Genomic DNA, 16,730 nt, shown 5'->3' with positions numbered 1-16,730 from the left:
TTCCCCTGTCAAACACCCCTGGCAGGACTGGAGGCCAGAGGAGCCCAGACTCTCGGCAAGAGTGATCAGCTCCAGGTAGCCTTCAAAATCCCCTGCCTGTCGGAAGGAGCTGTTTGTCATTGAGAGAACAAGCAATGGATATGCTGCTCCATTGAGATTATGCACGGAGTAAGTAGACCTTAACGTTTGTGTTGAGTGTGTTGAGAATGTGATATTGAATGGATTTAGTATATTATTCATTTAGCGTCTTTATTTCTCTGTATTTATGCAAAACATCTTTCTGTGCAATTGGTGGCCTTAATATTAATTAGGGCCACCTAAATATTATGTTTTAAGTATTATTACAGTATAAATATAAATGATTTACAGTAAATGGGTTTCCAGTCTGAACCATCACTTTGCTTCAAGGTCTACTTTTTATTTTTTTCCCCTTATTTATAGCTTACTGTACAATCGGTTCCCTTATAAATATTAGGTTTTAAATATCATTACAGTATTAATATAAAGCATAATAGGATTTAAATGGGTTTCCAGTCTGAACCATCACTTCTTACTTTTTTTCTTCTTAATCAGTAAATATAAGTTAGTGAAGCTACTGTAGGGGTTTTTGCATGTCCTAGTTTTAGTAACCACTATTTTAAAGCTAGGAAAGTGATATTGCAAAGTGTTTTGTGAATAGTGTGTCACTTAATTACAGATTTGAAGCCATGACCTATAAAATAAATCAGGTCACATCTTGACCTAAATTGCTGCAACAACTCCTCTTTAGAACTCTTTCATCTTTCAGAACACAAGTGTGTGTGATTCTGATATTTCTTTAATTAGAAATGGGAACCAAACACATTTTCATCATTCTGGAGCCTGATTTGCTTTAATGAGGGGGCTTGAAGAGAAAGGTTTGGGTCTAATCGGTGAATTTTGTGATTAAAACAATGTTAATACCAGTACATTTCAAAGGAAATGGCTCGATGTTTTGACAAGGCGTAAACAAATCAATGAGTGTTTTCTACCTGAAATCTCAAATGAAGGCTCCTAGATGATCTAATTTCATGTTTTAAGATGCCAAAGGAGGATTCAAACCTAGTCACTACTTCAAGATCAGGACTAATCTCATGTAACTTCCCCTTACTCTAAGCTTGTGAGAGAAATAAGCAAATAACACAATAGCAAATTCAATGAAGACAGTAATAAATTAGTTTACTTGACATTTTGCTATCGATCAACTTTTGCTCCATAGGAAATCATGAAAATCCCCATCTGCTATGGGTTGTAATAGCTTCAGGAAAAAAATAATGTTAATTCATTTCATTTTGCTCGACATATTCTTGTAGGGAATTTCCAAATTACTGGCACTAAGGTGAAAGTGAAAATCTTAATGCATTCACTTATTTTAGAATGTGGCAGAGCTTGATCAGAATGGCTTTGTATCCTTTGCAAGTCAGTACTTGTGTGAAGGACGTCTCCTGCCTGCCTTTGAAAATCCCCATTCTGATATCGTATGGCGTGTCTACATAATGAAGACACACCATATGATATCAGGTGGAGCGGTGGCACTGTGGCTCAGGCTCTGCGCCTGTGGCTGGAAGGTTGCTGGTTTGTATCCCACGGCCGGCAGAGGAATCCTACTCCGTTGGGCCCCCAAGCAAGGCCCTTAACCCCAGTTGCTCCAGGGGTGCCGTATAAATGGCTGACCCTGTGCTCTGACCCCCAGCTTCTCTCCCTGTCTGTGTGTCTCATGGAGAGCAAGCTGGGGTCTGTGAAAAGACACATTCCTAATACATGAAATTGTATAGGGCTAATAAAGTGAAGAACTATGCAATTCATCTCTGGATACTACCAACATCAGCTTAAAACTCCTTCTCTGTATATTGTGTTTTATCTTGTGTATTTTTATTTATTAATTGTTGTCATTCTGTAAAACGCTTTGAGAAGCCGACTTTAAAGACGCTATATAAAATAAAGTTTTATTATTATTATTATTATTATTATTATTATTATTATAAACCCATGAAACCGCCGCGCATTTCCTTCATTTCCAAGTCATTTGATTTCTTTTTAAGAATCATGCCTTGAAACTAAATGGTTATTATTCCACTCGTTTCATTTATTTTTCTGCAGAAGTAACCATGTCTTGTGTTAAAATAATGTAACAAAGCAACCTGCATCGTACAGTTTGTCTTGGTGGTCATGTAGCTGGTGACCATGATACTGTATCAGTGTCTTCGTATGTTACAGTATATCCATTCCATTCCATCCGTAATCCGAAACCTGTTTCTTCCTGGTAAAGGCAGACTTGAGCCTATCATGGAAATACAGGGTGAAAGCAGAATTTCGGACATAGCAGTCAAAACTGTCCATCACAGGTTGGATACACACACATTGGAGAAATTAGAGATGCCGATTGATCTAATCGGCATGTCTTTAGTAAGTGGGAGGAGATTGGTACACCCAGCAAAAATCAAGACACACACAGGGAAAACATGCAAATTTCACGTCAAGCACCCTAATCTGGAATCAAACCCAATATCCAAAACCTGTCAGGTGACAGTAACGGTGCCGGCACCCATTCTAACACTGCAGATATCTTAATAACAATCAAAGCTTCGTTTCAGAATTCAATTAACCCAATCTGTGCTTTCATCAAGAAGATTACCGTCGTTCCTCGTTTTTAACCTGTTATCATGAGCGCTGCTGGGACTGCTTCTGTGTTTGGTGCTAAATTTTGGTCTGAACAGTGGAAAAATTCTGGAATACGTTACCAAGTATTTTCATAATGTAGGCACACCTTGAAGTGACATTTACACGCGATTTCTGTTTCCACGTACAAATTGTATGCGCGTTTCGGATCCATCGGCGACAGCACGCCGTGCAGTCCGGGGTTGCAGTATAATCAGAAACCTTAAGCGCCCCTTTCTACAGGTGCCAAACATTTTCTTGGTTGGAAAAGCAGTAAATACCGGTGTGGAATAATTATTTATCACAATCATTTATATTTATTATCATTTTACATACATTTTAATAGTAGATGAGGCAATTCATACCGTATTTAAACGTATTTAAACGTAGGAGAAAGTTAAACCAAAATCCTAAATCCCCCCTTTTTTATTTTCGTTGCTTTTCCCGTTTGTCCTGTACATTTTGCAATCTAAGTTTTAACGATGCGGGTCAGTGTCCTGTACCTACAGTACAGTACACTGAAAGACTTCCGCCTTTTCAGTTCTTGTAACATCTGAGAACCTTCTTTCTGGAAAGAAAGGAGATGCATTTCCTTAAAGCTCATTCGAGGAGAAACCTGCTCTTGTTTACCGCGACGCTTCGAAAGAGCTTTTTCTTTATTGATCGCCAAATACGAAATGTAGCCTGCATTTTATGTTAAATGTATGTTTTTTTTTATGTTTTGAACTATGAAATTCAAAACTAAAGGTAAACAACCGCCAACACCTTCATGAATAACTTCAGGGCATTACGATGTTTACAAGCGTTTCTGAACACCGTAAGCAGATGCGGTAAGTCAATTTATCTTTGAGACAGAAAACCGAACTTTGAATATAAGAGATCTCTTTGTGAGAAATGTTGAAGGATTTCTTGTCAGCATGTCCACCTTTAACATTTGTCCGTGCTTTACCACTCATTCCTATACTACGAGATAACGTACCTCAAACTAGAAAACGCACCACAATCGGGATTTTCTTCTCGTTTTGTTAAAATTGTCCTTATACAAAATACTAATATTCATTATTGTTTAAAATATGTTACTATATGTCCCTGTGCCTTTGAAACTTTGTATCTAAAACCCTCTGTTTACAGTATGTAAAAGTTACTTTAGCAGTAGTCTTTACCAGTTATCAGAATATCTCAGCTCATTACAATCCGTGAAAGTATTGCAAGGACAGAATAAGTACTGTATATATTATTACACATAATTATATTTAATTGCATGTGTAATATTTTCAGTCTTATAATCTGAGCAGCAGCATGCTACCTATTAGCTTGAACATGTTTTCTATTAGAATGATATCCACATTAATCACTTTTACCTACATTTGGGCAGCAATCTAAATTCTTGCTTAAATGCGCTGTTTATGCTTTGAAATAGATGTTTTATGTAAATGTACTTCATTTCTGAGTTATTTCTGGGGACTGGTACAGAGCAACCATACACAGACACAACATGTACAGTATGCATACAGATGTGGATTTATTCATGCATATGTATTCTATAGGCATGAAACCTGCAGAGCACACACAGGCATCAAGATTTACATTAGGGGGAGTGGAGATAAAAAGATTAGCTGTCAAATGGTGAACTATTGTATGAGAAAAGAGCAGAATTCCAGTTTTGTCTTTTGCTTCTGTTTTGCGAAGGAGATCACATTGATGTTGCCATTTTCAAAAGGTGGATCTCCATGTACCTGATAGGATGCTGTGGATCACTCTTCACCTTGGATTAAATTATAGGCTCAGCCCATGACCAGGAATGACAGGCAGGGGTGGGCCAGCTCAATAGTTTGCACTCCAGCATTTGTTGAACTGTTGAGCTGTTGAGTAAGCATCTTTCACATCCACTATAAAAAAGGAACTTATTCTGTAAAGCTGTAAAGGCAGAAATGTACATTTTCAGAAAGGAGTATGTCTATTTCACATGGTACATAACAGTTTAAAAAAAATAAAACGCCATGTCCGGAGCACGTTGTGAAGTGTTCACAAATATTTCAATTCAAATGCTTTTGCTCATTCCTCTTCCTTGACTGCAGAGAATGACCAGGAGGTTTCTCGTCATTGTCTTCATCTGGCTCTTCTCGACGTCCTGCGTCAACAGCGAAGGTAAGATAAAGTTCGGTGCTGGTAGTTACAAAATGTCACGTTTACAGTACATATTCTACATAGTCTACATATGGCCAGCAGCCATATCACTCTGCAGCTCCCAGCTGGCAGCCCACTGGAGCTCAGCAGGTGTGAGCCATCTTCCCTGCAGATGGAAGAGGTGTTAGTGGGGCCAGCAGGGTTTGCTCACCCTGCGGTCCATGTGGGTCCTAATGCCCCAGCATAGTGACTGGGACACTGTACTGTAAACAGGCGCCGTCGTTCGGATGAGACGTAAAACCGAGGTCCTGACTCTCTGTGGTCATTAAAAATCCCAGGGCGTTTCTCGTAAAGAGTTGGGGTGTAACCCCGGTGTCCTGGCCAAATTTCCCATCGGCCTCCAAATAATCCCTATTATTTAACTATAATCTCTGAACTGGCTTCATTACTCTGCTCTCCTCCCCACTGAGAGCTGGTGTGTGGGGGAGCGGACTGGCGCATCATCCAGGGGCTACACACTGGTGGTGGTGGAGGGGATCCCCATTACCTGTAAAGCGCTTTGAGAGGAGTGTCCAGAAAAGCACTATATAAGTGTGAGCAATTATTATTATTATTATTATTATTATTATTATTATTATTACATATGGATAATGGATATTGAACAACAGGCAATCAGAATAAATCATGCATTTAAATAAATTTCAGTTCCGATATAGTGTTGCTCCTTTTTCAGGACTGCAGAGAATCTTCTTCTTCTTCGACTCCCCCTTTGCTTCGTCTTGGCAGCACAGAGTAAACCACTTTTGTAAGCATTAGCACCACCTGATAAATCAGAGGAAACACCGCGGGCTGCTTGGCTGGTCTTGTGGTTGAGAAGTCACACATGGGGGACATAAAAACGGAAATCTAGCTGTAAAAAAAATCGTTCACTGGCCTTGTTATTTTTTAAAGGAATACAGAACAAAAATGAAGTTTTTATTTACCTGCAGAAACTTTAATGGTTTGAGTTTGCAAGATTTTATTCAAACTGCTGTAAGACCTTGACCTTTACCCCAGCTTCTTCTCTTGTTTAAACTGCATTGTTGTTCTTTTAATTAACATTGAAAGTATTTAGAAACGACTCGTTTTTCCTTTAAGATAGATAAGTCTTTGAATGCCCTTTTTAAACAGAGTGCACACATAAACAGGTATATCCTGTTTCTGGCTTGCTTTATTTTCAGTTAAAAAAAAACATTGTCATTGGACACCAGTGTTTTAAAATCAAAAACGGAGGACTATAATACTCAGAAAAGGAAGAAAGGCGAAGATCAAATGTTAGTTAACTGCTACAAGTATATATTATAAGGAGTTCATTTCCTCTTTGGAAATTTCCAGTGGGCAAACTGGGTGCAAACCTGTCAGTACTTTAGACCGATGCACAGTGTACAGTTTGCCCCAAGTTTGATTGTGTAAAATAATAGACACCAAAGGCTGCATAAATCGTGTCCGCTTCCCAAACTTCACCACATTTCCTTGAATTGAAGAGATGTGAGAATATCAAAGCGCAACATGAAGAGTGTCTGTGGAGAATCTCAAATTGTCATCCCGAAAGATTTTTGTGAAATCGTTTCCCATTTCCTTCATATGTATTAGAAGGAAAAGAGTCCTAAACTTTGAACTGCAGTGAATTTTTCAACGAATGTCGTTCACAGAGTTTAGTGACTCCATCCGTGTTGTTGAAGCTGATACTCCAATTTCTTTTAAGAAAAGTCTGGATGAGGTCCTCGAAGCGATTTGCTACTGGCAGCCAAATGACCAACATGTGCCCAAATGACCTCTTTTTGGTTGCCACAATTCCTATGCTCTCAGGTGCACCTACAGTACGTGTCCTTTGTGGACTCGGTGTTGAAAGCATTCCTGATGATCAGGAGAGCCGAGTCCCAGATGAGCCTGTAATGCTTTCTTTGAGGAAGGCCTGCGCTGGAATCCAGCTCCTGCACCCCAGCGGGAAACACCCCAAGTTCCTAATCTTAGGGTCTTGCCCCTGTCCCTTTTCTTCCAGCGGGCGCGGACGGTGAAGTCGAGTCCTACCACGTTGGCGTCGGAGAGGCTTTCGTGCTGAGATGCCGGCTCTATTCATTCTTCAGGGAGAGTTTCAGCAATCTGACTGTAGCCTGGTCCAGAACTGGGAATACGACCCTGAATGAAACAGGCTCAAGGCTAGAGGCACACGAGGACATGCTGTGGTTTCTACCAGCAGAGCCGTCTGACTCGGGATACTATGGGTGTGACATAAGGTAAGACGGGCTGCACTCGGATTGGTTCTTTAACACAGTGCTAATTAGAGTCTTTGCAAATATACCACACGGGCAGTGTTTATCAAATACATGTTTGTGCTGCAGATGTTCATGACTGCAAATTAAAGTATTAAAAAACTGTCATGTTTTTAATTGCTGACAAACTTTTAATTGCATAGTGAACACCATAGACGGTCCTATCTAGGCTAATATTTCAATAAGGTTAAACAATTCCTTATGTTACCCTTAAATCCTGGCAGGACTGATTAACCCTTTGACGTTCAAATCAGGTGGAGTGTACATTTGTGAATTAAATGTAAAATTGCTTCTAATTTCTGCTCTTTGTTGCAGTAAAGTTCTGCATGTTGTTAAGGGATGAGTAGTTGTGTCTCACTCTTCAGTATCACACAGGCGTGATGAGAATGCACATTGCTCAGATTGGTGAAGGAGTCTTGTTTCACTTCTCTTTGAGGATTGGAGTTGGTCTTCATTCTGATTAAGATTACCGTTTAAGATGAAATTGGTATTAATGTTAAAAGCAAACAACTAAACTACACATAAAAACTTTATTAACCAAAACATTAATATGAGAACTGAGCGCAGAAAGGTATTTTACTGTGGTCTGCAGTAAGTGGTTGGTCACGATTCACTCATGTTGAATACATTATGTATTATCCTGTATTGTGAATTATGGCTGCCATGGTAACATGAGTAGAATTGTTGCCACTTGCTTCAATTCCTGGGGTGCTATTGTGTGGCTTTTATGTGTTCTCCCTGTGTTCCTGTGAGTTTCCTCTGGGTGCTCCACTCTCGTCCCACAGTCCTGACACATACTGATTGGTGCAGTAGTTCATTAGCGCCACGGAGAAAAAAAATAATCTCGTTTATATGAGATAGTATAGCGTTTATACGAGAAAAGTATCTCATTTCTATGAGAACTTTATTGCGTTTAAATGCAATCATTAATTTGTGAACAATGTTGCTTACTATATTAATACTGTATATTGCATTGTACTGTACTTTATATGCAATAATAATTTCTTGTGCAAAGTAGCATTGACTTTAGCAACAGTAGAATATCGTCACCCTCCTCTTGTTGGGGAAAAAAAATGATTTAAAGGAGCACGTGTTCCGTCTTTTGTATAGATGAACTACAACACCGTGTCAGTAAGTATTCCCATGTTAAATGCGTATTGTTTTAGCTGTTTTTGTGACGGGTAGAAATGACACGGCTCACTCTCATTGGGGAAAAATAAAATGGCGAATTAGATAAAGACGCTGGAATAGTAAATTGTCCTTTCATGGACAACACAGACGGCAAGACAGTCTCCCCATCCCGTGATAGAGAGGACAGCTGCATCACCGAAATTCACCCCTTTTAAAAGGCAGGTGATTGCTGCGGCCGATCTTACCCTGGGAGAGATGCCAGTAGGAGTTTCCTTCTTGTCCCTCCCTGGCTTTGTTCCGTAGTTCCGAGCATCTCACTGTCTCGGTTCTGAAAACCCTTTCTTGCTCTCGAAATTCATTGCTTGAACCCTTTGCTCTGTGCAGAGGCCCGGAGTTCTCCTTCAAAATGAAGATGTTCCTGTCTGTGAAGACAGGTTCGTGCTCCTATGTGAACTACTTCAACTTCATAACCCTCAACAGCCCAGTTATCATTTCCTGCTTTGGATACAAAGAAATTTCCACTTTAGACAGACAGCCTGATGTCAGGTGGCTTAAGGTAAGATGACCTACACTACAGGGGGAGGAGAACTTTCAGTTTCAGTGTAATATAATTATACCGTAGGACTGTCGATCCCGGCTTTAGTTCTAATGTGTTCATGTCAGTTTTGGAAACTTTCCTCATATAAACAACTGTTATGATGGCTGTTTGTGCAGATAGTTTGGTTCTGAAGAAAGGATGCTGAATTGTTTTTTTAAAGGACACCGCACTTCATGGTAACTGATAGTGGGAGAAAGCAAGAAGTGAAGATCTTTGATTTACACGCAGACACCTGAGAGTTTCTGATTACATCATGTCTGAAATGAAATAATTTTTTTTTGCATTGCAGGACTGTGTGCCCATTGAGATGAATAAAGACAAAATGAGCACCGTGAGAGGAGGACTTTATATAGCCAATGTAAATAGCCTTGATGTTGGAAATTACACCTGTCAGATCAATTTTACACACAAGGGGAAAACACTCATGGCATCAAGTCTTGGCACAACAAAGATATCACCTAATGGTAATATTTCACTCTCAATTCTAGTACTTTGAAGAAAAACTTTGAAAACGTGTTCTCAGTTATTCAGCGTTATTTATTTGGCATGTTCCCTAACTAGAGCTGTAGATGGTTTTCAGACGGTTTGAATTGACTAGAAGCACTATTAAACTGCTCAAGCACTTAAAAGCATATCCTCTACTGGGATGTACAAAGATCAGTTAAGACTCTCATAGCGGGAATATATCAAACACACAGGATGGATGCACATTAGAATTAATGACACAACAAGGAACAAAGTTTGTGCTATGAAATACCACTGACACTTTTCAAGTCAGAAGGACAGGCATGATCAATAGCTCTCCAGAGTAAGCTTTAATGTCCTTTGTGTGAAGGACATTTCCTAGGCTCAGACAGCTGGTACAATCTTCTCAGTACCATCAGACAGCTGCGAACAAATGATACTTTGAATCACACTTCAATCCGAAAACAGGAAACGGTTCTTTAAACAGGCGGTTGTGGGATTTTGGAGCAAGCCGCCCAAGCAAGTTGTTGATACCGATACCCTGGGTTCTTTCAAAAAATGACTGGATGAGCTCCTCGCAACAGTTAACTTAGATCCTCATTTGTAACCTTTCTTATGGTCTTATCCAATGAGAGCCACAAAATTCTTTTTTAATCTAATGGCAGGTTACAGTTTCATACACCTAAATAACAAATAGATTCCAGTAATGGCTAAATTATAATAACCCTACAGCTCACAGCTGACAGCCCACTGAAGCTCAGCAGGGCTGAGCCTGGTCAGTACCTGGATGAGAGACTCCTGGGAAGCTATGGTTGCTGCTAGAAGTGGTGTTAGTGGGACCAGTTGGGGGCGCCCACCCTGCAGTCTGTGGGTCCTCATGCCCTGGTATAGTGGCGGGAACACTGTTCTGTAGTAGGCGCTGTCTTTCAGATGAGACGTCAAACCAAGGTCCTGACTCTCAGTGGTCATTAAAGAACCTCGGGCATTTCTTGATAAGAGTAGGGAGTTATCCTGGTGTCCGGGCCAAATTTCCCCATGTACTTGTATGACTGGCTTGCACTTGCCCTGTGATGGACTGGTGCCCCGTCCAGGGTGTACCCTGCCTTGTGCTCGTTGCTTGCCGGGTAGGCTCCAGCTTCCTGCGACACCGTATGGTATAAAGCGGTTCAGCAAATGACATGACAAAAACTCCTTACACTTATTTAGCTCTTTTCTGGACACTCCACTCAAAGTTCTTTACAGGTAATGGAGATCCCCTCCACCCCCACCAGTGTGCAGCCCCACCTGGATAATGCACCAGTATGCTCCCCACACACCAGCTCTCAGTGGAGAGGAGAGCAGAGTGATGAAGCCAGTTCAGAGATGGGGGTTATTAGGAGGCCATGATTGGTAAGAGCTGATGGGAAATTTGGCCATGACACCAGGGTTACACTCCTACTCTTTTCGAGAAACGTCCTGGGGTTTTTAATGACCACAGAGAATAAGGAGCTTGGTTTTAAGCCTTTTTACAGTGTAGTGTCCCTGTCACTATACTGCGGCATTAGGACCCAGACAGACCACAGGGTGAGCGCCCCAAGCTGGTCCCACTAACACCTCTTCCAGCAACAGTTTTTTCCAGACAATCGAAGAGAACCTACATGTCTTATGTGTTGCAGAACTAATGGTGGTGGAAACGCCAAAGGTTTTACATCCCAAGAACGAAAGCATCGAGGCTGAGCTCGGTAAGCAGAGGTGATAGCAGAGATAACAATCTGAAACGCGTTGTGAATACTCCATTACCTGCAAAAGATATTTTAAGGGATTTGTTTAAGCCGATGAACATAAACCTTTATTATACACACTTTTTTATCCGTTTGAAATTCCTTCTTATGCCACCACAAGGGGTCACACTTTCAGTTTGTTTAAGCCACTGCTTTGTTTTTTTTTTGTGTTCCATAGGGGGTGTTGATCTTGACTCTGTGTTCTGCTGCACTTTATATCTTACGGGAAATGTCTAACATCAGTTTCTATACCACGTATTTCCGAAAACCAAAAATACTTGTAATTCTAAATAAGATTGCAGGCTTTCAAAATGTCAGACCTCGATTAATAATGAAACATTAACGCTGACTTTTTAAATATCATAGTTGTTCTTTTGTTTTATAGAATGTAAAATTGGTAAAAATTTTAATTAAGCATGTGTAAAGCTTTGAATTTTTTTGTTTCCTAGGCCACAAAATTGTGTTAACCTGCACTGTTTTTATTGGTCTCAGAGAATACACAGAGAATGAGACATTGGTATACTGGACTATAAATAACACTGTGATTGAGCAGTATAAAGACAAACTACTAATAGAAGAGCTGAAAATGTAAGTAAACTGTTTTATCATTGTGATACATTCAGAGTCTGTCATCACAATTTACTTTTTGGATTATATAATTGAGATCACAATATTTTATGTCTTAATCGTCATAATAGTGTTTTTTATTCCATCATCCCATTGGCACTGATTTGATGTCTGAGAGTGTTGCACAGCTACACCGGCCTAGCCAACACTTTTGGATGCATGTAATCTATTTCACACTCAGTGGAGAAACTTTTAATGAGAGTTTTTAATGTGTGGCGCCACGTGCAAATTCACCAACATTACCTTGGAAACGATATGTTGCTTCTGAAATGGAGGTTGTATGGCCCTGATGCCACAGCCCAGTCGGTACACGGCTGGGACACAGACTTGCTCGCTAATAAGCTGCGCACAGCTGTGTTTCAGACTGTCAGCCCACCTGAGCACCTGGGAACCCAGCCTGAATTGGATGTTTACCAAGTTGTGGGCAGGTGGAGGGTAGTGATGCAGGCAGTTGTAAGACTTATAAGGTACAATGGCAATCTAGCTACTGTACCTTTGACAGCAAGGAAGAAGAGGACTCTGTTGCAGCAGGGAGTCTGGACTAACTCAGAGACGGGGCAGAGACACTTTCTGTCTGTGATACCTAGAGGGACTTTGAGATAAAGATCACAGATTTTTGGAAGACGATCATACTTGAGGAATGAAGGAGTCGTGACATACAGTAAGATGACTAGTGTTACGAAAGATTTATTACAATGACCTAGCCTAAGTGCTACAAAAGCATGCAGTGATCTCCCAGTTTTGGACTGAGAAAGAATACTTCCAATTTTCTTAGATGAAGAAAAGATAGCTTAGTGACATTTGTAACACGTTGCTTAAAAGGAAAGATGGTCATCAAAGATTTCTCAACTCTGCCGTCCGGCTCTCAGAAAAAACAGCAGACAACTGGAAAAAAGTTCACTGTGATATTGCAGAAATATCAGGCATTCATTCATGCTGGCCAAATACAGGATTTCATTAAGGTACAGTATCTGTTACAGAGCTGTGTCCTGATTTAAATGATAAATGTGGCCCTGATGAGGTTTGTCGGCGTAACATAGTTTACTTCGCATTTTTGGACAATATTCCGCCTCCGGTGGTAACAAATACTGCAAGAACACAATCAGAGAAGAAAAGGGTTTTCTTCAAAACACCTCGAATGAGGCCAGATAAAAAAGCATGTGGCTTCCTTGAGGAACTCAGTGTTTTTGTAATGCTCATTTGGAACAGTAATTTGTCTTTTTATTACGTCTGGTCTCACAGCTACAAACCCTGCAACACCACACAGTAGAGCATGCATGCCTGTAAGATTCTGGTCCTGCCCACAGATACAGCATTGCAGGCAATTTATACACATAACCCTTAATACGACTGTAAACGTCATCATATCTTTTGAGTTCTCTGTTACCAGTACATATCTGGGAAACTTTCTGGTTGATCACATTGAACCTAAAGACAGACTCATTAGGAATTCTTCTGGCTGCTAGTAAAAAAAAAAGCAGTTCTGAACTTTCTGATCCTGAATAGTGGGTTGATATTGTGAATGAGATTTACAATGAGATTCTTTTGTACGAGGATTTTGCAAGTAGACAGTTTCTGCAATATATAATTTAAAGGAACAAATAGACCAGAGATGAAGGAGGTACAGCAACTATCAGTAAACAGAATGTTTTCTGCAGTGAAGCAATTGTAGCGTTGCGATCTTCATCCCTCCTCTAGAGGGATTTTAGTTTCATTACCACGTTCACCTGCCCCTTGTTCCCCATTTACTATTTAAACCTTGTGCCTCCGAAGCTCGGGGCTCTGGAAGACGGACACCCGGAGGCCCGCCTAGCATCAAGTCGCCCCAGGTCCGCGGCTCGAGGACAGAGGCTTCCAAACAGCGTCCTGACCAGCTGAGGCCGGGGCTCGGAGCGCCTGGCCCCGTCGCTCTGTTTTTAACTTCCACGTTCCTGGTTCCATGTCCCCGTTCCTTGTTTTTATTCTTCTTGTCGTCTTCAATGGATCTCCCAGTTTTGGATCTTGGACTGTGCCCTGGTTTTCCTTTCTGGACTGTTCTGGACTTGTTCGCCTGCGCCACGGCCCTCCTGAGCGCCTACCACAGCCGTCACGCCCCCCTGTCCGTCATCCCGTCCTGATCCTGCCATCTCTCCCCCGGTGTCCTCCTCCAGTCACTTCCAGATAATACCGTCTGCACGGGGTCCTAAACTACGCACTTCACGGGAGTCAGGACCGGCTCCCGTTACATGTAGGCTATTATTATAGGATGCGTAGTATAGGACATAGGGGTGCAAAATGTGACAATTCATTTTAATTAGCCTTCTTTGTCGAATGTTCCTTGTTTGGACAGTTACCCTGCATGTGACCAAATGTTTCCATCGCCTTACGTTCTACATCAGGCAATATGTGAGCAGTCAAGAGTGACTTGTCTGCATTGCATGATGGGGAAACAATCAAGTTCCCTGTAGATCCCACTACAGAAGTAAAAATAATTAACAGGGCTCCTTTTGTACTGGTTTGCTTCCAGATTGAAAGAGCACAAGGATGGAAGTTATGGAATGTATGGGTATTTGAACCTGACAATCCCAGAAGTGACTAATGAGTTCTACCACATGCCCTTAACGTGCATTGTTTTGAATTCAAAAGGAGCTGACAGAGGATATGTTCGACTAATTCCAGGTTTGCCTATTTTATCAGTCTTTATTGTGAGCTTCTTGTTTGCTGTGAAAATCCCCTTTTAACATGAGAGGAGGTCTTGAACTGTACTTGCAATTGTTAGATGAAAATCCGATGTCCTAAAATGAGCACAGCAGGGTTTCAGGTTCAGGTTGAGCAGAAATGTAACTAGATCTTTGTCTGTTACGAAAAGTGTTGTTGCACTGTGCTTATTTTTTGCCTGCTTGTCTCTGATCTCCTGACATAGCACCACGGAGAGCCTTTCATCTCTATATAATAGTTGCCATTTTCGTCCCCTTGATCGTGGCTGGGCTCCTGGTTTATCATTATTTCAAGGTCGATATGGTCCTGAGTTATCGCAAACTATCTCATGCGTTCAGGAATGAGAAAAGTAAGTATGACTCCACAAAATAGTGTTATAAACTGTTTACCATAGCAGAGCATTGATTTCAACTCAGGCACCTATAGTTCAGCGTGCTGGAGGAGTATATGTGTGAACTATAAATTAACTACAAAGAGGCTGGTGGTATTGATGACAGGACCTGACAGCAGTTAAACAGGGAAACTGAGATATGTATGTCTCTTAGTTTGCAGCTGGTAATGGGCTGTGCTACTACTGTACCTACTGCCCTGTGTTAAGAGAATCGCAGTCCCATCATTTATTTTACCTGTTGTTTGCATTGCTAAAGATAGTCTCGTCTCTTCTCTTCTGTAGATCCTGATAGCTCTGGTTTACTCTGTATAGTGCATAAGTGAATGGCAAGGTCTTTTTAGACTTTTAGATGCTACAGCATGAAAATACTTGTATGAATATCAGTACTTTTTCTGTAATTAATCTTACGTATGTAATCTTGCTACCATGTCTTTATTATTGGGATTAAATAGAAATTCACTATGATCAGTTTGCTTCTTTGGTTTTTTACTTCATGGTATCAAATAGATAAAAAACACAACTGTTAACCTTATTGACGATTCTTTGCAGTTTCGGATGGAAAACTTTATGACGCCTATGTGAGTTATCCAAAAGACAATTCCTTAGTCTCTGCAAGGGCAGCAGAGTTTGCTCTGCATATCCTTCCTGAAATGCTTGAGAACAGGCATGGGTACCAGCTGTTCATCTTCGACAGAGATGATCTTCCTGGAGAAGGTAACTCCAAGGTTTTGCTTTAAATTTAAAGAATTCATTAACATATGCAATTCCCTCATTGTAGCATAAAAGCACATTACATACAGAATATCATTTCATAAATAATGCACTGCATTCTTCAAAACAGTCCTCTAAGAAGGGAAAACAGTGTCAGATCTTATAAAAACATGACAAGAGGACAAGGAAGAGATCACTGGGCACAACGAATTTCTACCAACCTTGTAGGAAGCCTTTTAAGGTCTCTTTTTTTGTAGAAGTGCTGTAAAGTTGAGCTTTACATTGATTTACAGTAGATTCAATTACAGTATGTATCAAGGGGTTCTTTTGTAGCTTTTATTATGCTGTTGGAGACGGGTCTCTCCACAGTGAGCTGGGACTCACCAGCCTCAGCTGTGCCCCTTCCTGTGTGCGATGGGCAGGGGGCGTGCTCTCACCTGCCTGTGTGTGATTGTGTGTCTTGCAGCCGTGCACAGTGCTGTTGAAGAAGCCATCAGGAAAAGCAGGAGGCTGATCCTCATTCTCACAGCCCACCAGGGGGAGTTCTGGAGCCAGGCTGCCTTCGAGCAGCAGGCTGGGCTGTATGACGCTCTGATCAAGGACGGGATCAAAGTCATCCTTTTGGAGATGGACAAGGACATCAACTACTCTCTCTTACCGGAGTCTATCAGGTACATAAAGCAAAAGCAAGGAGCCTTAAGATGGGAGAACTCCCGCGGAGAACAGCTTCGGACAACGAACACGCGGTTCTGGAAGTGCCTGCGGTGCAGCATGCCTCCTTACCCAGAGCGCGCAGACCCGCTGCTGCCCAAAGCCCCGGGCTCCCAGCGAAGACACCCGTCCCGCCCCCGTCCCGGGACACGTGTGCTGTAAAAACCCTTCACCGCGCGGGCAGGACTGCGATGTCAGAAAAGGAAGCAGCGCCCTGCGAGCTGTGCTCTGTGGTGCGCGCTGTAGTCCTGCACAGTCCCTTTGGTCATTAAACATCTTGAAGAAAGAATGAATTATATTTCTGTCATAATTTGCAGGCCCAAAGCAGGGAGCGTGGGAGGCATCTGCTGGGCTAATATGTACTGTACACTGTGTGCCAAGTGTACCTGACGCAAGGTTCATTGTTTCCTGCCTTAGCACAGCCGTGTTTTCAGTGTCAGACTGACACAGTGACTCGGTTTGAATCATTTGTACAGAGATGCTGAAATGTCCCTTAATTTCAGAGGCACCTACAGCAGCCAGTG

At 41.4% G+C, this 16,730-nt stretch overlaps 1 protein-coding gene across 1 annotated transcript; it reads left to right on the top strand.

Moving 5' to 3' along the window:
• Positions 1-3,207: 3,207 nt before the first annotated feature.
• LOC148835637 (interleukin-1 receptor type 1-like) lies at positions 3,208-16,499 on the top strand. The gene is made up of 11 exons (XM_088914461.1): positions 3,208-3,506; positions 4,755-4,824; positions 6,845-7,079; positions 8,631-8,802; positions 9,134-9,308; positions 10,965-11,030; positions 11,519-11,657; positions 14,203-14,354; positions 14,599-14,742; positions 15,334-15,498; positions 15,962-16,499. The coding sequence occupies exons 2-11, from the start codon at positions 4,758-4,760 to the stop codon at positions 16,366-16,368; spliced, it is 1,722 nt and encodes a 573-aa protein (XP_088770587.1). The 5' UTR covers positions 3,208-3,506; positions 4,755-4,757; the 3' UTR covers positions 16,369-16,499.
• Positions 16,500-16,730: the final 231 nt, after the last annotated feature.

Source organism: Atractosteus spatula, chromosome 4 (genome assembly GCF_055471065.1).
Source record: "Atractosteus spatula isolate fAtrSpa1 chromosome 4, fAtrSpa1.hap1, whole genome shotgun sequence".
Classification (NCBI taxonomy): Eukaryota; Metazoa; Chordata; class Actinopteri; order Semionotiformes; family Lepisosteidae; genus Atractosteus; species Atractosteus spatula.
This window is presented reverse-complemented; position numbering and strand designations above follow the sequence as displayed.

Coding starts and splice junctions, on each gene's coding strand:
- LOC148835637 (XM_088914461.1), top strand. CDS start 4,758: ATGACCAGGAGGTTTCTCGTCATTGTCTTCATCTGGCTCTTCTCGACG. Junction 11,031..11,518: donor AAGCATCGAGGCTGAGCTCG/GTAAGCAGAGGT, acceptor TTTGTTTCCTAG/GCCACAAAATTGTGTTAACC. Junction 14,355..14,598: donor ATATGTTCGACTAATTCCAG/GTTTGCCTATTT, acceptor CTCCTGACATAG/CACCACGGAGAGCCTTTCAT.